The 19,192-nt window shown below is 49.5% G+C and overlaps 6 protein-coding genes across 6 annotated transcripts, besides 1 other annotated feature; 2 read left to right on the forward strand and 4 right to left on the reverse strand.

The window, feature by feature from the left end:
- Positions 1–91: 91 nt before the first annotated feature.
- Positions 92–937, reverse strand: FPSE_01539 (uncharacterized protein; the record flags this gene model as incomplete). Its single annotated transcript, XM_009254659.1, has 3 exons — positions 92–155; positions 215–694; positions 747–937. The coding sequence occupies 3 exons, from the start codon at positions 935–937 to the stop codon at positions 92–94; spliced, it is 735 nt and encodes a 244-aa protein (XP_009252934.1).
- Positions 938–2,770: 1,833 nt separating this feature from the next.
- Positions 2,771–4,544, forward strand: FPSE_01538 (uncharacterized protein; the record flags this gene model as incomplete). The annotated part of the gene is made up of 4 exons (XM_009254658.1): positions 2,771–2,974; positions 3,027–3,101; positions 3,154–4,197; positions 4,248–4,544. The coding sequence occupies 4 exons, from the start codon at positions 2,771–2,773 to the stop codon at positions 4,542–4,544; spliced, it is 1,620 nt and encodes a 539-aa protein (XP_009252933.1).
- A 4,506-nt stretch (positions 4,545–9,050) lies between these two features.
- FPSE_01537 (uncharacterized protein) lies at positions 9,051–10,279 on the forward strand (the record flags this gene model as incomplete). The annotated part of the gene is made up of 2 exons (XM_009254657.1): positions 9,051–9,541; positions 9,601–10,279. The coding sequence occupies 2 exons, from the start codon at positions 9,051–9,053 to the stop codon at positions 10,277–10,279; spliced, it is 1,170 nt and encodes a 389-aa protein (XP_009252932.1).
- A 715-nt stretch (positions 10,280–10,994) lies between these two features.
- Positions 10,995–11,845, reverse strand: FPSE_01536 (uncharacterized protein; the record flags this gene model as incomplete). Its single annotated transcript, XM_009254656.1, has 3 exons — positions 10,995–11,310; positions 11,361–11,479; positions 11,543–11,845. The coding sequence occupies 3 exons, from the start codon at positions 11,843–11,845 to the stop codon at positions 10,995–10,997; spliced, it is 738 nt and encodes a 245-aa protein (XP_009252931.1).
- A 490-nt stretch (positions 11,846–12,335) lies between these two features.
- On the reverse strand, positions 12,336–13,584 carry FPSE_01535 (uncharacterized protein; the record flags this gene model as incomplete). The annotated part of the gene is made up of 3 exons (XM_009254655.1): positions 12,336–12,617; positions 12,672–12,902; positions 12,961–13,584. 3 exons carry the CDS (start codon positions 13,582–13,584, stop codon positions 12,336–12,338), a joined length of 1,137 nt encoding a protein of 378 aa, XP_009252930.1.
- An 820-nt stretch (positions 13,585–14,404) lies between these two features.
- Positions 14,405–16,739, reverse strand: FPSE_01534 (uncharacterized protein; the record flags this gene model as incomplete). The annotated part of the gene is made up of 3 exons (XM_009254654.1): positions 14,405–14,763; positions 14,816–16,573; positions 16,637–16,739. The coding sequence occupies 3 exons, from the start codon at positions 16,737–16,739 to the stop codon at positions 14,405–14,407; spliced, it is 2,220 nt and encodes a 739-aa protein (XP_009252929.1).
- Positions 16,740–16,856: 117 nt separating this feature from the next.
- Positions 16,857–16,882: a microsatellite.
- Positions 16,883–19,192: the final 2,310 nt, after the last annotated feature.

The raw sequence follows: 19,192 nt of genomic DNA on the forward strand, positions 1-19,192 counted from the left end.
CCCATAAAAATTTCATGCTGGTATCAGTCATTCAAACAGAAGATGTCAAACCCAACGTCTAGCACCGTTTTATGCCCAGTTATAAGCTTATCTAATTCTCGTCCATAGCATTGGTGTTGACTTCTGTCACCTCAGAGCTGCCAGCGTTCCAGTATCTAGAGCCGTGTTAGTGCAATTCCAATGTTGAGGTCTGAAAATGATGGTCAAAACTTACGCTAGCACCTTGACCTTGAACTCGCTCATGCACATATCAAAGAGCTTGAGCAACCTTGTCTGTCGCGAATCCAAAACATCACCCTCCTTGCAGACAGTGTACTCCTCACCCTGGCCAGACTCATCACCAAGAACGACTCGACCCTTGACCATGCGGGTAGGGACACCAAGACGTCGCAGCTCGGGCTCGATGGTGTGCGCCAGAGGAACATCGTGCTCGGCGGGGACCTCGCCGGCGGTAGCGTAGACGACACCAGTAGGAATAGAGAAGTCGCGGGTGGCGACGGCGCCGGCGCGGGCAAAGTCGACAGGAGCGAGGTTCTCAAAGTAAGTGAGGATTTCTTCGGCGGGACGGTTGGTCAAAATTAGGCCGACAGTGCCGGTGAAGTATTTGCTAAGGTGCTCGATTCCAGGAGCGATAGCCTCCTCGGGAGTCTGACCAAGGGCCTTGGCCATGAGCTTTGTCTTGCCAAAGAAGACACTATGCAGAGTTAGTTTGAGCGTCTGCGACCAAGAGAGAGAGAGCAAATTACCGGCAGTCAGAGAGCTCACGTCGAACATCCTTGAGGTGGTTGTTTCGCATGTTGTCAACGCTGAAGACGAAGCAGTTCTGGTACTCGGGGACAGTGTCGCGGATGTTCTGGAAGAGCTTGTCCTTGTTCTCGCGCGTCTTCTTGTCGACCTGGGTAAGGTGGACGACCTTTGCGCGTCTTGACTTGGGCATTTTGGCGGGTTTGTTTTTTGGTTATGTGTTTGTTTAACAGATTCTAGGCGGCTTCTAGGCCAAATTGAGAATTGTTTGGAAGATTTGGTTGGTTGTGGTATGAATTGTGATCGAGGTTGAGATATCGCCCGCTCAGAGATAGTTCGAGTCGGTCGCTGATAAGATTGTGAAATTTTTTGGTTGTTGAACTAAAAAATTCAAGCGGGCGGGCGGTGGACCCCGCGATTGGTTTACACCGAAACCAGGGTCCAGGCCAATCACTCATCTCGGGTGTGTAAATCAAGTATAGTATTAAAGAGGGTTGAAATTGATCAGAACAATTGAACAGTACATGTTATATCGTCTTGGAACTATACTGGAGGAACCGATTTGATTTATTAATAAATACACCTGTCCAAGATAGAGATATCAAGAGTAAACAGGTCCCGATAGATCGCCCAAAAAGCACTCTTTGGTAAAGTCAAATGGTAGCCTGGAGGAATATAAGCCTAGAGATGTTGGTCATATCGATGGGGAAAGAGAGCTTAAAACCTCAATCGATGGTGGTAAAAAGCCGGTGTTTAATTTAAACAGTCATACAGATATGATGGCTTGAAGTGTTTCGTCTATTAATGGCCAAGTCAAGTCTCTGCTACTTTAAGGATCAGCTACTGTTTGCAGCTATATTGACTGTAAACACATAAGGACCGGTTCAAACATGCAATAAAGACTCTCTGAAGAGCCATTGATTCAGTAGCATTCATATCAGGCCTGGGTTGATCTGCAGCCTGGACAAGTCACAGTCTGTTGGTAGACTGGTAGACTGAAGCATTGGGCAAGAGCTGTATTTATACATCATACCGAGACAAAAGTAAAAAACTCGCATTGCAATGCTCTATTCGGATTATGCACCAATTGTTTCCTGTAAAAAGCTGCAATGACAGGGTTCCATGCTCGAAGCTACATACATGATGCTGACGCAAAGATCCCTGAGAGGCTAACCTCTAGCGAAAGAGTATATATGGTATGGGTTAAAAGGTAGTGCAATAAAGCAAGAATGAAAAGTGCTACTGATTCGGGCTATACAATTTTCCATGTCTCACCAAAAGCGGTTACCTATATCTTCAGTACCTGCAACGTATTAGTATCATGGTTGCTGTTTGCAGTGTCTCTGTCTCTCTCGTGGGACTTGGCAAGTCTCGGGAAAACTATGACACTTGCCGTTCCGAGAATCGCGGAAGCTGAACTTGACTGTGGAGGTGGCGCACAGACCAACTTCACAACCTTGAGCTTGGAGCAAATAGTAACAGCGAATGCAGCGTTTTTCGAGCCCTCCACAATTGGCCTGAACCAAACAACAACCTGACCACATCATCATCCCGACTTCATCACATCCGACCCGATCCAATTCTAGAGACTCGTAAACAATTCGAATCTCCTCATCTCCCTCTTCTTTCATCATCAATCAACCCGCTTTAGCTTTATCTCTCCATCTCTCCAGGGTTTCTTTCCTTTGACGGTCCATCTCGTCCCCTCAACTCTTCGCCCCTCACGTTTCCACATCGTCGCCGCCTCTGACCTGCGAACCCTCTTGACCCCGGTTTGTCATCAGGCTTGTCTTTTTCTTCCTGATTCGATACAACTCAACTTTCTCGAGTATATCCAACCATCCTCGACCGAACACGATCGCTCTTGAGCTTAAATTCCCAACCTGAGCTCTATTTCCTTTCAACGTTTTCACGCATTTGTTTGCCTTGTTGCTGCGATACAGAGAGCCCACCGATTGCGCACTCGATCTAATTTTCGCTCTCTCGTCACACCCGCTCTCTCAATCTTCACATCACAACAGCCATCATGGCCTCCAACGGTAACTTTGCCCAACAGGACCAGTATAAGGAACCTGCAGACCAACAACAAACAGCTCCCACTACCTCTGCCGCCGATGGCTCTACTACCGCTGCCGCTTCTGCCAACAGCAACTTGTCCAAGGACGAAGTTGGCTGGTACTTCGTCGAGCAATACTACACCACCTTGAGCAAGTCACCCGAGAAGCTCCACGTATGTTCCCTTGAGTGCCTCGTACCCACGATCCATGCTAACCAAGTTCTAGCTCTTCTACGGCAAACGCTCGCAATTCGTCTACGGTCGCGAGGCCGAGCTTTCTACTGTCTCCGTTGGCCGACAGGTATGTACTAATCGTCATCAAACTCTACGAATAGCTCCTAACCAAAATACAGCTTATCCAAGAACGAATCAAGGAGCTCGACTTCCAAGACTGCAAGGTCAGGGTTTCCAATGTGGACTCGCAAGCATCCTTTGAAAACATTGTCATCCAAGTGATCGGCGAGACCTCCAACAAGGGTGCCGAGCCCAGGAAGTTCGTCCAGACCTTTGTCCTCGCTCAGCAACCCTCCGGCTACTTCGTTTTGAACGATATCCTGCGATATATCGACGAGGAGGCCGAGGCCGAGGCCACAACTGCCACCGAGGAGGCCCCCGAGAAGGCTGCTGAGGAGATTGCTGTCCCTGCTGCTGAGGAAGCTGCACCTCCTGCCGAGCCTGAGGCACCTCAGTCTGAAAAGGAGGAGGCTCAGGAGGAGGCTCCTGTTCAACCTCTTGATCCCGAGGTTGTTGACCATAAGTTGGAGGAGGTTTCCACTGATAAGGACAGTGTGACTCTTAATGGCAGCGCCACCGAGACTTCGGCCGACGAGGTTAAGGCCCCCGAGGTCAAGCCCGAAGCTCCTGCTGAGACTGCCGACGAGGCTGCTAAGGAGCTTGCTGAGGAGGATGTCAAGGAGGCCGAGAAGCCCAAGGACCCTAGCCCTACACCTGTATCCAAGCCCGTCGCTGCTCCCCCTGCCGCTCCCGAGAAGCTTGCTGGTCCTCCTAAGCCTATGACCTGGGCCAGCCGAGCTGCAGCCGCTCTCCCTCGACCCGTCGTTCCCCTTTCCAAGACACCTACTCCTCCCGTAAACCAGAGCCGCGCTGCTGCCCCCGCCGCTGCTGCCCCAACTTCTCAACCCGCTGCCGCACCGGCTTCTACTGCTAACGCCCCTGCTGCCGAGGCTGCTCCTAAGGAGGCAGCCGGATGGCAGACTGCTGGCAGTGACTCTAAGCGACAAAACCGACCTCAGTCTGTTTCCGGACCTCCTCCCACCGAGAAGGAGGGTACTCTCGGATATGTTAAGTACGTGACAGACAAGGTTCAGGATGCCGACCTCAAGAACGCTCTCGCCGCTTTTGGCGAGTTGACCTACTTCGACATCAACCGTCAGAAGGTATGTTAAAATTTTACGATGGATACGCTGCAGAAGCTAATGTGATATAGAACTGTGCCTTTGTTGAGTACAAGACCCCCGAGGGTTACCAGGCCGCTGCCGCTGCCAACCCTCACACTGTCAACGGTGAAAGCATCGTCGTTGAGGCCCGCCGCCCCAAGGCCAACGCTTACGGAGGAACCAGCTACGGCGGTGGACGAGGCCCGGCTCCCGGACGTGGCCGTGGAGGTGCTGAGGGTGGCCGATCTGGTGGCCAGGGCTCTCGTGGCAACTTCTCTGGTCAGAACCGTGGCCGCGGTGGTGCTGCTCGCGGGCGTGGCGCTGCTGCCCAGCCCCAGAACGCTTAAGCAACTGCGATCAGCATATATAATACGGCAAACACGAGAACCGTCTCAATGTTTGTCTGAAAGCTGAGCAGTATAGTTACTACAGCCTTGAGGCGTAGTCATCTCTTTACCCATGCATGACATACCTAAACAATATCAAAGTCTCGACATCAGGAGGCGAAAGCGGAAGGTAAGCTCAGCAGATAGGTGGCACGGCAAGGGGAGGCGGAGTTTGGTATTCCCTTTGGGAGGAAGGATGGAGTTGGGAATCTGGAGTCATGATTGTTCGTTTTTCAGTTTCGGTGGTTTGCGCGCTGCATCTGCATCTGATCGTTCCAGCCGGTGATTGGGTTACGGATTTCAGCGAAAAAGGGGAAAAGGTCCATGGCTGGGAGCTTTGATTTGGCATCATTACTTTCTAATGACCGTGTATATTCTTACAAAAGCGAATGGACGGGTGATAGAGGCTGCACCCGGATGGGCAGAGGAACAGTGACGAGTACCAGGAAGAGATAGTGATGGAAATCATGTTGGAAGTCCAGGCCTGCACCGAAGGGCTCAGCAGGGACCACGTTCTGTACTTTTTACTGTGCAAGTAATGATTAGTACCTTTTGGTTTCTAATGTCGGAGGCAAGCTGCCAGATGGAGCAAGTGAATGCGAAAGGTTCCAGCAAGAGTGAGGTCGGTGTTGTCATGCCAAGTAACGTAACATAAGGCCAACCCAGCCAGGCTATCGGAGACTGGGCGGCAACATGCGATATTGATCAACAAAGCCAAGTTTTCGATGAAACAAGCAGCATATCCGAAGTTAAGCTTGTTGAGCCTCGTGGGCCAAGCAAGTCGATCGGTTTGATTTTTTGCTGGTGTTCCTCAAGGTTCTTTTGTAACGATGAAAGCATTGACCAAAGGCCAAGCGGGTTATTGAGGGACTTTTGCAGACCAAGAGGATACTCACTTGTAATAATTACTACATAGTCCCTGCTTAGGCAAGTCAAGACCTTTGACGGAGAACTTGCACGTGTGGTGGTGATATTCGGAGGCTCGACGTGTTGTTGTCTCCCGACAATATCCAGTTCTACCCAGCGCGGGGCGTGCTCTTCGGTTTCTTCCGGGGACGCCGCGTATGGGGAAACAAAAGCTGCTCGCTACTCGTTCGCCCGCTTATTTGTGACCTTCTGAAAGTAGACTCATAGGTACTCTAGCCCGGCCAGAGGAGAGCAAAAGAGCCAGTGTCATGTGAGCTCCGATCGTTCAAGGTATTGCAGACATGCTCGTAAGATGAGGTGAGTCTTTGTGCCGAGAGATCCGGGGAGCACGTTAGGCGATCAGCGATGTATGAGACAGTGGCTGGGATATCGCATTTCTTTTGGAATTTCTTTAGATGAAGAGAAGAGGTTGCAGCCAAGACGGGAGAGGATCAACGCGGTGAGCTTGTCTCAGACTCGGAGACTTGGTAGCTTGGCTTATGTCCACGTAAGTCATGTACCTGACTTGTAAACTTTAGTTTTAGTACTAGTTATGCTTCATAGAAGCTCGAAATCAAAGATGAAATAGGAACTTTTTGTCAACGATCATTACGTAGGTACTCAGTGAGAAGAAGCAATGATCAGCTCCTACGCTACGCTACGCATCTAGGAAGATGCTGACACGTATCTCGGAGGAATAATTACCGTGTGAGATTTGCATGATCGTCCTGAAAGCAATTCGACTACCGACATTCAAGGTGATACAGCCCTCATTCCGAGTCGTGCATAATAATACGTATGATTCACTCGCTTGATTATCTTGATCATCAACATCGCCGAACCCAACGTTCGCTGGGGATTCCCCGCAACACTAATGCGAAATGGAGATTTGAATCGGCCCTGCTCCAACTCCTGTGTTTGGCAGTGTGCCGTTAGAGAAATTGAATGGACAGTAAGACGGGAGAGGTTTCAACGGAGACAGCCCGGAAATGTTGTGTCCTAAGAGCTGTCTTCCGATTCGAGAAGAGCGGAGTTTCAGGCTGGTTTGCATTTGGTTTGTACGCTCTTTCACACAATGTGTGAGTGAGTGTTCATTTCGATGAGGTACCGGTACAATGCAAGTCGGTTCAGGAACGCATGATTTGTTGTCAACTTGTATGAAACTGTGAAATTGGGAGGAATGCGATGCCACAAATGGCTGACGATGTATAATGGAAACAACACGACGACACACGACATACATACCTGTATAGACTATTGGTGGAGCCGTTTTGTTCAATCCATAAAGAGACGCCGAAGAGAAAGCCTGACCCCAGACACAGGGAGGGGGCCCACTATCAAAGGTGCCAATGGCGGCACCAAAAGTTCCTTTATCGAGCACAGAGAGCCGAGCAGTGAGTCTTAATAGGATGAGGTAAGCTGCTTCAACTAGGAGAAACAGTACGCATGCCTCTCCCAGAGGTCTGGGTCGCCTGCAGCAAGCGAATCAAATGCCAGCTTTGACAGTTATTTTTTCGAAACGGTAAAAATGGCACTTTTGTTACGCAGCAAGGTCCGTTCTATATATCCGTATCCTTAGGTTATGTTGGCTGCTAGTTCCTTCATGCAAACCTATTTTTGCGGCGTCCAGGATGAATGAGACCAGAGCCGAAAATAAATCATGCTTCTTTGAGAACTTTTGCGCGATTGGACGCGCAAAGCACAGCTATTAATTACTTGCATGTCGGGTTCGTCTTTGTAGCGACAAGCTCCGGATATCACAGTCGAGACCCGGCCGAGACGTCAAACGTGGCTTATGTACGTTGGATAGATCATAGAACGTAGCAAGCGAGGCTTGAACTCTATCGTAGATTTGTTTGGTACAGTTGAGCACGGTACTGGGCACGGCAATTACCGTTGTCATATATTATGACCAATAACTGCAGTAGACCGCTGACGATAATCATATTTGCTGAAACTTATAGTTTGATGTTACGATGCAGCGTATATCTGCATTGGTTGTGGATAGAGAGTCTCGCGCAAGCAAGTAGCATTGGACGCCAAGAGAGACTTTTGTTGTTGCTTCCTTGTGCCGATATCCGTTCTTGAGGAAGGTACCTACCCGTTCTTTACTAGCGGCGCTGGCTGAGGACGGTGGGGCCGTGTGCTGCAACTTCCTCGTGCGGTTCTGTGGGCTCGTGAGACCCCAGTCGCGCGGGACCTTTTGACGGGAAGGTGGTCCTTTTGAACCTGCAACATGAGGTACATTCGCTGGGAGAGGCCAGTGCCAGGCGCAGGCCAGAGCCAGACTCCAAGTCAAGTCCCCGTCAAAGCAAGCAATACCATGTGTCGTGCCTGCCCTGCCTTGTCTTGTCTGGGGGCGTCAACGATCAAGGTGCTCCTTCCCCGACCCATGAGCCAAAATTAAATCGATTCAACTGGTAAGCCAAGCTCGAGAGAGGAAAGAGGAGAACCCTGGACTTGGCACCACCAACGACATCCCATCTTGGACTCTTCATCAATCTCGAAACCACATAACGGAGACGAGATAGTACAGATATTATTACTTCCAGACAAAAAGAACGCAGAGCCCTACGCCCAGTTCGACAGAAACGTCCACTAATACAGGCGAGATCGGCAGTCAGCGCGCGGAAATCCGGCGCATTTAGCACGCATTTGATACTCCCTCTTCAAAAGTGCGGATCGCATCACATCCGCATCCCACAACCCGGCCAGACCAAAAGGCCAATCAAGACGCTGTCGCATCAGATTCTTATGTGATTGACCTGGTTGTTCGATTTAGGCGAAATCGCTCTTCTCGAAAAAACCACAGTAGCGTCCAATACGGCAGCCTCATCTCGCCACTCTGTTCCAGCATTTTCAATATCCTTCTCATCCCACACCCTCACGTTTCGACAGCTTCCGCTCCACCCTCACATCCAATTCCCATCTGCGTCTGCTTCAACGTGGGCCCCTTCGAAACGGCTGACGTCGCTCTGCACTCGACTGGCCCTGACTTTTCGATCCTAGGCCTAGTCATTCGAACAAAAGAGCCGCCGCATTTCCATTCCCCTTCTATACCCCGTCGAAGCCGGACGGAGGCACGTCTTGTTTGGGCCCTACCGGTATCCCATCAACCCCGTCTTCCAGCTCAGCCCACACCCCCCTCGATCCACGATCCTCAAATCCACGACCCCTGCGTGCGACCTTCTTCCACAGATGCTTCTCTTCGTGGATCCGTGCTGACTGTTCTGATCCTCTCAACCACGTCTTCTGTTGGTTCACTCCAGTCTTTTTCTACAACTCTCTCCACACAACCTCAGAGCGGGTCGGAATGATCAACCTCCTCAGCCTATCGTCCTCTATGGAGACTCCTACGGTCAATGCTTGTTGAGGTTCACGCCCCTAGACCAGAGAGTCACCCCGTGCGCCCTTCCCGTTCCGCAACGGCCGGTCGTGGGACCCTACTCGACTTCATATAAGTCCCGTCTCCCTCCAATGGACCTCTGCAGGGTCACGGCCGAGGACGATGGATTATCCACGATCGCTCCCACCTCGCCGCCCCTTAGGCGGCGTGTCTCAATGGAGGAGGACCTTCACTATCAGCGTGTCATGACGAACCAGCCTCGACCCTCCCAGCCGCCTCCGTACCAGCAAGAGCGAGATCCGCCGTCGACAACATCGGACGTCTCCCAGCATGGAGATATTCTGGGGGAGGAGAAGGAGCTCAAGACTGGCGGGGGCGGCCAAACTCAACCTCACCCGGATACAGGAAATGAAAAGCTTCCCGCCTACAACAACTCAATATCGTTGGAGGGCGTCTTTGATAAGAAACACGAAATCGAAAACTTGATAAAGAGGGCCGAAGATCGTCAATGGTATCCAGTATATGTCTGTCTAAACGGCACCGCACTCAACATCTACAGCACCAAGAAGGCTTGGAGCTGGGGTAGGACACGCGATGATGGACCGTCCGTTAACCCAGATAACCCGCCATGGGTGAAGAAGGGCAAGCTTGAGAAGACGTACAGCCTATTGTATGCGGATGTTGGTATCGCTGCTGACTACAAGAAGTAAGTTGCTGCGATTGTTATGGATGTAACGAGGAGTCCGGGTTGCTGACATGGTTCAGACGGCGATATACCATCCGTGTTCGAGCTGAGACTGACCAATTTCTCCTATGCTGCGTCGAATTGAGCACGTTCAACAAATGGCTCGAAGGTCTGTTTGCAGCCATCGACATTGCTCTACCCTTGGAGGACCGAGACTTTCCCCGCGATATGTCCATACCCCGAATACAACGAATCCGTTGGTTTCACGGCCAGTCACCTACCGCTACCGCCATCGACTTGTCAGAGCTAGGAATTGAAACAGGCTCTGAAGAAATATCAGCGACAACAAGCGAGGCCCGACCATCTTTACCTTTGGCTCCAGAATCACAAACCCGACTTGAACCTGAAATCGAGGTCGAAGGTGACGAAGAAGAAGTGGTAGAACCTCCTCCTCGGATAGACCTTGCCCGCCGACTCAGCACAACGTCATACAACAATATGGGTATCGACCCTGTCGATGGAAAATGGATACCAGAACATCAGTGGTCGAGTGCTCACGACTTGCTGTATGCCAAGCTTTGTTACAGCAACCTTCTTTTCAGAAGTCCCCGCAAAACGCCATACATCATCAACAAGGGCAAAAAGTTTTATGTTGATTGGACGACTGGCCGAACGGTCAGGGTTCTACCTCCAGCCTATGGTGAAATTGACTACTTCGGAGCTTGGCAAACGGTTCATACCGAAAACAGACTCATCTAAGGTCTTGGCCATACGGATATACGATATAAACATCTACCCATCACACTACCTCCTCCCTATCATCTTCGCTGTATCCTCTTTCTCTTTCACAACATACAACTGGGACCGGTCACATCCCATCCCGACACCACACATCACTTTTGATGGTTGATCCAACGTTTTATACAATCTAGAACATCTATTACACATATTCACATACGAAAACAGAGGCACTACACCTCACATCTCATCTTTTTTACGACCGTACATAGCTACTTTGCATATCTGGCGCATGAAAGGCTGCGGATTGCATCAGCCAATGGTGATGATGGCTTACGATCATGGGACGGAGTTTGCATTTGATTTGTTGTTTTCTTGTTAGATTAGCTCATGATGGCTTTGACATGGGGATTGGTATACGACACGCTGGTCTGTGAGCCACCTCATTGAGCCATATCATTTCTTGCACATACAGCCTGCTGCGACAGGTTTTTACATATAAGTTCATATATATACGTTCCTATGAGGCGCTGCCTCTAAAAAGAAACTGTTGAATAGCAAACATGCTTGAGATAATTCTGCTGCGAAATAATTGATTGTTGATAAACATTTCTTCGTAAAACAAAATAAGAGATGATGGTATCGTGCTCCTTAGCAAAAATAGCCGCCCCATGACTCCGAACTTATCACATAACTGAGCTCTATACAGCTCTCCCTATTTAAATATCTTAATCCCTCAAGTCGCCGCTCCATGTTGTCCCTGCCCTCCTCCATTTGCAGCTTCAACAGCCGTTATTCCCTGTCTCGTCTCGGCAGCAACATCGCCTACAACCGGGCGCAGCGCGTCATTTGCGCCCTTAACGTCAGCTACCACAGCCTCCAGAGTATCAAGTAAAGCTCGAATCTCTTCTCTTTGACGTTGTACTTCATCGTATAACAAGGCGTTTTGTGATTGTGTCGTTTGTAGGCGTGCATTAAGCTGCGATTGGTGTGCTGTGAGAGTAGGCGTGAGATGGGCGGCGAGGATGGTCGGTGGAGGGAGCATATGAGGTCTGTATGAGTTTTAGCATAGAATTGGGTCATGTCTGGAAGAGAAACGCACGGTGTTGGTGTTTCTGTCGTCGATTCCGCTCGTCGCCGCGATGCATCACTAATGAGACTCTCGAGATCGTTCAGTTTGGGGACTACCTGTCTCGAAACCATGATATTCTCAAACTCTTTCTGCAAATTCCACCAGGTCAGCACTTTTCTTTTTCTCATAAATCTTCATCCAACAACACGAACCTCGCACTTCTCGCTCAACTTATCAACCATCTGTCCCTGGACCTGCCTTAGCACACCCTCCGCCCTCTTCGCGATAGTAGGGTAGCACCCCGCGACATTCTGCCAGCCTGCCTTTCCCAGTGTCTTTTTCAGCGATCGCGCATAGAGCTCTTGGAGGCGCGCTGCGCGGGGACCAGGGGATACGGCTGTGTGGCGCTGAGGGAGGGGAGGGCTCGCGGGGGGTTGTCCTGTTTGCTGTTGCTCTGCTTCTTGCGGGGCCGCTTCGGCTTGTGCGGGAGGCTCGGGTTGCGGTTCGGGCGCCATTGGTATAGAGGCTGATCGGGATTGTGAGATAGGTGGTGGTAACGTTGGAGATGCTTGGTCTTGGTGGTTGACGCGCCGGGTTGACGCGTGGGGTAAATCATTACATCAATTTTAGCACGTGCTGCACTTTCAATGAGTAGTCATGATACGCAAAATACCGGAATGTTCTCATGATAGATTATGACCAGCGTCAATCTAGTCATTTACATTCAAAATGTCTATGTGTGTCTATGAAATCGGCTTGTCAAAGCCCGTTGTATGCCTTGTATATATATGTACCATGTATCCCTAACCCATCCCACATTGTCAAAAGGCTCTCTCTCATCAGCTCATGCAACTCCTACACAAGTTACCATGATGCAGCCTTCTTTTTGTGACAAGAGCCCGTTTTACTCTTCAAGTAGAAAAATCTATAGGGGTATCGGTAATAAAACAAAAGGAAAAAGTGTCCAAGGAAAAAAAGTGTTCATCCCATGTACAGTGTAAGTTCTCATCCGTTGGCGGCCAAAATCGCTGCCGCATCCGCATCTATTGTGCGATCCTGTTTTCCACCGTTTCGTTTCTTCTCTTCCTCCTCTTTCTGGATGCGATTCACTTCTCTTTGTCGCTCATGGCTCACGTATGTGGCGTATCTCAGGGTTCCCAATGTGAGGACTGCCATGAAGAGTATGCCCAGGACAGAGCGACGGATGAGAATCCAGCGCACGGCCTCAATCTCAGACTTTGCATCGCTACTAAGTACACTGCTGATTTTGTAGTTGATTTGTTGAACCTGGAATATTTGTCAGTTGGCTAGCTCAGGCCGACATCGGAGGGGTATTCATACAGCGCTCTCCACGACTTTTTGCTCTTCCCTGACAGCCATCTTCCGATCGTTGAACGAGCCTCGCACATTATCGTTCAATGTGTGAAGCTCTTGGTTCAGTGATTGTGCCAGGATATCAACCTCGTGCTGCAGGTGCGTGCGTTGCTGTCGTAGTTGTTCCTCTTCGAGCCTTCGGTTGTTTTTTATCTCGGTGCTTAATTCTGAGCAGGCTGCAGTAAAGAGATATGTTTCCTAGTATTTGCTGTTAGCTCTGTTCGACGCTGACTCGTTGTAATAAGGCTATCCTCACATTTTCAACGTCGCTCTTGCTAACCAGAGTTGATTGAGCAATTTCCAAGTTCTCCGCGAGCAACGTTCGGATGGCCTTCATTGATGTTGTAGCCTGCTCCTGCGACCAGCCCCCACCCTGCAAATGCTTCACGAGCGAGTAACTGTCAAAGTGGTGGACGTATGGTGGTGGAGACATAGCTGGGCCAGGTCTTGTCGTCTTCGTCTTCGCCTCGGGTGGTTCCATGTGTAGTACAGCCTCCAGAGGTCCGCTCTGTTTAGCCTCTTCACGAGCCATTCTGGCCTGTTCCTCCTTTGTTGTCTCGTTTTCCTTGTTAGGTTGTTGTGGTTGTGTCTCGTTGGTCGAAACTGATCTGTCGGGCGTGGGCTGCAATTGCTCTTGCGCTGTCGCTGTCGTTGTGGCTGTAGATGTCTCAGGACGAATAGCGCTGTCGCTGATAAGAGGATGCGAGGTATTAAGGTTCAGAGTTGGGTCTGCCTTCAGAAGCTGAGGCTCAATGGCCTTCCCTCTCCTTCGTGCAAAGGTGCCTCTGTGCCTGGTAAAGCCAGCTGTAGAGCGAGGCGCCACGCGTATCCCACGCAGCACCTGTGGACTCAGGAAGGTCAGTCGGGCGGCGGCCGTCATGTCGAGCAACGATTGCTTCAAGGTCGAAAAAGGGTCAGCGATGACTACCGAGTCTCTAATAGTTCAATCATGAAAATGAAAACAGGGTTCGTGTCGATAGAGATTGTGTCTGGAATGAGCTACAATTCCCCCATTCCTGCCTTGACGTTGTGAATTAATGAAGAATCTCGGAACAGGGATCGGCAATCCGAGTGCGTTGGCTTCTCATCTGCACTTGCACGTGGCGGCGTCATAGCTATTGACCAAAATAGTTAGCTTCAAGGGTGATGGTTTCTAGGGTCCCATTCTAGGTACATACCGATGTTAGCCGCAGGGGTATGGATACTTGGTGCGTAGACTAGATTCCTCAACTTGGACTTGAAAACTTCATTTATAATTATACCTAGAGTAAGGTGACTACCGCCTCAGCGCTTTTCCCGTGTTTTTTTCGTAGTTCCTAAAGACCGTTCTTCCAGACTAGATTATCACCATATTCCAGCCGGTACTGTCTTTCCTTTCCCCATGACCCCGGTATAAACCAAATAAAACTAAACCATAGTAAAGACGATGAAAGTACAGAATACAAGAAAAGAGTGAAAGAACAAAAACAAAGTGAACAAACTCCCAGAAACCCCATGACCCATTTGAAAACACCTTTCGCCTTTGCAGATACTCCCCCCTGTATTAAACACCTTGGATGGTGGTATATAGCCCAGGTTCCGGACCTGGGTCAAAGTCCGTGTACGACCCCCAAGGAAGCCTTTTGCGGTTATGTATCCTAAACCTTCCCCGTCTATTTGTAAGGGTGCGAAGTAAGTGTACGTGAATGTGGATGAATCCGTTATCGTTGTCCGTTAGCAAGCGTCCATGCATCATCGTCTCGAACTCGTGGGGTTGCCTCCGTGTTCTTGCCGTCGGTGGGATGAACTTCGATGGCGCTCGTGTCAGCACTTGGAAGACTGTCGCTCTGAGGACTGTTGGTTTCATTCGTCAGCGCTGGAGTTTGCCCTGCTGAGTCAACTTCGACTTGAAGCCTGCTCTCAGTCGCCTCCCGCCTCTTGTCTTCCACAAGAACCTTGTCCAGCGCCGGGAATGTCCTGTTGGGAGATGTTGCCTTGATGGAGTCTACGCAAGTTAAGATTGCACGCTTGAGTTGGATTCGCTCCTGGCTTCCCCATTCAAGGTGCTTGAGCAAACTCGCTACATTGTGTTAGTTAAATAATTGAAAACGAATAGAAATAGAAGTACTCACCAACAACGTAGTTGCCGAATTGATCTTTCAACGTGTTCTCCAACCTATCCTCGGTATCGTCATCTGGGGAGAGTTGTTTGCGGATTTGAGTGCGCTGTTCAGGGGTGCCGAACTTGATGCATTTCTCAACCACATGGGATCCAAGTTTGTGGTGGCAGAGCTCGAATAGCCTGCTCATGACATGTTCAAAGAAGCGGTCCCGATCCTCAGGGCCTCTATGCTCAATGATATGCCCAGCAACATAGTTGCCCCACTGGTCCGTGACAAGTTTGTCCATCATAAGGATGAGGCTTTCCACGAGCTGCTTCCTGTCATCCTCCTCGGCGTATTCGAGCACCCGCTGTAAGATGCGGCAACTGAATGAATTCGCCGAGAGTTCTCTAGCGTGTTCTTGGCAGGCTACAGTGATAAACTTGACATCCCTTGGGGGCATGGTTTGGACGAGTTTTTGAATCACGTGGTTTCCGCACTCGTCTTGCGATAGCGATTTGATGACATCGTAACTGTGAATTTCGTCAAGAATTCCAACAATGTGGCTGGGCGGACAGCAGTCCACAATCTTTTGAAACACCCGGCATCCATATACGTTGAGGGATAGTTGAACGATATGACCTTTCACCGCCTGAATAACGTGCCTCTTCTGGGCCATGCTGCCATTCTCAATCAGCTTTTGGCAGACGTAGTTGCCATAGAGATCTTTCATCAGATTGATCATGTCCGAGCCAATCTCGTCGAACATTTTCTGCTTGTCTTCGCTCTTTGCTTGTTGCAATTTATTTTGGATGAATCTTGAAATGTCTTGAGTGCCACATGCTAAAACAACGTTGCCAAAGACCATGTCGAGAGTGAGGTGTTGTTTCCTGTCAGATTTCAAGCTGGCAATGAAGCTTCTGCACCATGGGTCAACGGTCGACGCGGATTGATTATGGTTCCCGTGTGCGTTCACTCCTGAATTCACAAAGTTGCTTTGCTGGTAAAAAAACTGCATTGGTGCGTTCGAAGAGGGCATACTGAGCCCAGCATTGAGGTATGCGGTCTGAAGAGCAGTGGTATTTGGCCTGGGGTGGTAGGGCGGATATTGATGCTGGCTTGGCATACGACGTTCACTCTCATTCTCGAGCGGTCGGGAAATAGACTCTCTCGAACCCAGGGAACTCAAGAAATCGTTGTAGCTGTTGCCCTGATCCATACGACTCGTGGTGGGATATAAGGCAGGAATGTTCGCCGAGTTGCCGCCAAGGCTGCTGCTGCTGGCATGGTTCGTGATATTCTGGTTCCAGGCTTGAGAAGCAGGATTGAGTTGGGTCCTGCCGACCGAGGACAGTTGGTTGTCTAGACCCTGAGCGTTGTTGAGACCGAAGGCGTGATGGTTGTAGGTTTGCTGGCTCATCAACGACTGTTGGTAGCGCATTCCAGATTGGGAGTGGATTGAACTGCTGGGATTGTGGGAAACACCAAAGGACGGCTCCGGTCGAGAAACTGAGCCAGCTGAACCGGCTGCGTAACCAAAGCCGGTCGAGTTCATCATGTCCTCAGAGTTCCCTGTACTGTTGAACCTCGGGTAGCCTGTGGATGTGGAGCTGTCTGGCATTCCCATTTGAGAAAGCTGATGGGTCAGGTGTCTCATTTCGTCAGTTCCGTTCGTCCTATTGTTCGGGGATGAACTGTGTGATTGCGAATTCGAAGATGTGTGCCATATTCCAGTGTTGTTGGATGCGTTGCGAGTGTTGAAGAGGTCGTTTGATCGGTCGACATTGTCTAGAATTGAGAGTAAGCACACATGTCCTTCTTTGACAGGATAGCCAAGGGATATCATCATACCTCGCGAGGGTAGGAAATTATGGTTGGTTGCCCAAATTGAAGTTGTGTCGCTGCCGCCTCCATAAGGCAGATTGGAGGGCGGGGGTTGCGATGCTGCGCTCATGTCATTCGTTTGACGGGTAGACCGTCGAAGTGAAAACTGTTAAGGAAGAAATGATATTAATATGCGACAGTCGATGTGAGAATCAAGAGATATTGATGCTGTGCAGATTGTGCTTGTGTTTGGTTTGGTTTGGTTTGGTTTGGGATGAGGTGCATAAGAAGAAGGTAAGTTGAAGTATGGAAGGGCCAACAAGACCACAGTACCTGCCAGACAAGGTACTAGGTATGTTTTTTTTTTTTGGTTGACATGCAGTGCAAGTGCAGATTTGAGGTCAAGTCAAGGGAAGGTGGCAGCGACTTAGGACGTGCACTAGACTAGTCTGACTCTGACGCATTTGGTTGAGACTTTTTGGTATAGCACACGAGCATCTCTGACGTCGCACTCCCTAGGCCTGGACCAGGACCAGGACCTAGACGAGGCAGGACAAGCGAAACGACAAGCCCTTGAAGCGAACCGACAGTGGAGGAGGGGAGGGCATCACTACTAAACTACCAGGAAGAGGGAGAGAGCCTTGCAGGTAGCGGGGTAGGTAGGCAGAAAGACAGACAGATGGACAAATGGACAAGTGGGCAAATGAAATTTGTTGACTTACGGATGCTGTGTACCTTTGAGACATGGTGTATGCCTCGGATTTTTGTTCTCTATGGTACCTATAAAAATTAGAATACGGATAACAAAAAGGCGAGATGGTGGCCGGCGGGTATCTGCAATTCCGTCCCCAGATATATGCTTGTCAATGTTGCCTAGGTTCGTGTAGGATATATGTTTAGGAATGTTGCAGGATCCTGGACAATATGGAGTAAACTGTCCAGGGGTACTTACAAATAAATGTATGGGTCGTTTCGTCCCTTTCGCTGATCGTGCTGGAGTGTTTCCGAAAGGTGTCCGGTGTCCAAAGATGAGCTGGGTTGCTTTGTATTTATAGTCGTATGTAGGTATATCAGAAAAAGTTAAATTGGTGATAACTTTTTCTGTGTAGAGTTCTCAACAAATGGTAACGAAATGAGTCGAAACTTTCTTGTCCAGAGGTGATTAGGAGGACCAGATGTTGAAGTTTGTTGCTATTCCTCTCCGTTTCTTTTGTGCGGTGGTATCTTTGTAAAGCTTATTATTCCTGACCAAAAGGCATACTATACGAAGGAGGAAGAGAAGAAAGAAAGAAAATGTCGGTCAAGGTAAGGTGTATCAGAGGGAGCCAGCGTGGATTAAAGGTGAAAAGGTGCGGCCACCCACTGTTGGAACCAGGCGGGCGTATGGCGGTAAATGTAGTCTCCCGCGAGAACGTCCTTTGCTTTGCCTTGTCCAGATGGAATCAAGGGCAGGCCAGGCCAGGTCAAGACCAACGTTGCACGCCGCCGTCGGAATGTGCGGGCCTGGATTAAGTCGAGTTAGACGGAGCTGGTGAGATGTGAGAACGGCCCTTTGGTGTTCGTCCTCCTTGGGTGAAGGGAGAGGGAGTCCTTGTGTGCGGTGAGTAGAGAGGAATGATGGGGCGAAACAAGCGTCTGTTTCTACTTTTCTTTCTTTGCTCTCTGATACAAAATTGTATTGGATGTGGAGTAGATAGTAGGTAGCGTATGTAGAAATATGCTTAAAGAGGGCTGTCAACAAGGGTGTATTGGCGAGCAGGGAGGACAACTCTACGTACAGTACAGAGTACTTTACTTCGCTATAGTTATAATGGCGATCAGGGAGATGCTACAGCCAGGTAATAGCCACTCAATAGTGCACAGATGGGATCTATCCAATATAATATAAGCTACTTGTATGTAGTTGGAGTTGTAGTTGTATCCGCAGTCTTACCTGGTACTTTGGTTTATTTGACAAGTGCCTTGTAAATGTCTGCTCAGTGAGACGTATAGGAGCAGGAAGAGACAGGTCAGAATCACGGAGATGTGAACAAAGATATTCAGAATCTACAGATCCAGAGAGGGGATTTCCTGACATTAAATAATAAAATCACAAATAAAAGCCATGTCATCGTTTGTCTAAAAATTTCACGATACCCAACAAAATAGAACCAATCTTGGCCACATCCGAATCAGCAACATATGATGCCGTATACATTGCCTCAATGGCGATGCCATTCTTCTTTCTGGTTGGTGTCATCTTGTGTAAGGTAGTTGTGGAGGTTTTGGTAGTACGCTATGCTCACAGCGATTTGTTGACTGGATATAGATGCCAGACTGACATTCGCTCATGGGACAAGTTCACCGTTGTGTCAACTTTCTTTGTTCATTGTTGAACCCGAGGCCGGGCTGCGACCGCACATGAACGGGCTCCAGCGCTTGGCTGGCCGGCCGCTATCTCTGTGTTGCCTCGCTACTTGGTACAATGAGGGGGGCTCGCATCTCCCGAGTGTCGTACAGACAGACAGGACCAGTAACATCGAGATGAATCGTCTGTAGCTTGTTTGATACTGGTTGGCAGCCCCGCCGCTTGTATGATGCTTT

This window comes from Fusarium pseudograminearum, chromosome 4 (genome assembly GCF_000303195.2).
Source record: "Fusarium pseudograminearum CS3096 chromosome 4, whole genome shotgun sequence".
Classification (NCBI taxonomy): domain Eukaryota; kingdom Fungi; phylum Ascomycota; class Sordariomycetes; order Hypocreales; family Nectriaceae; genus Fusarium; species Fusarium pseudograminearum.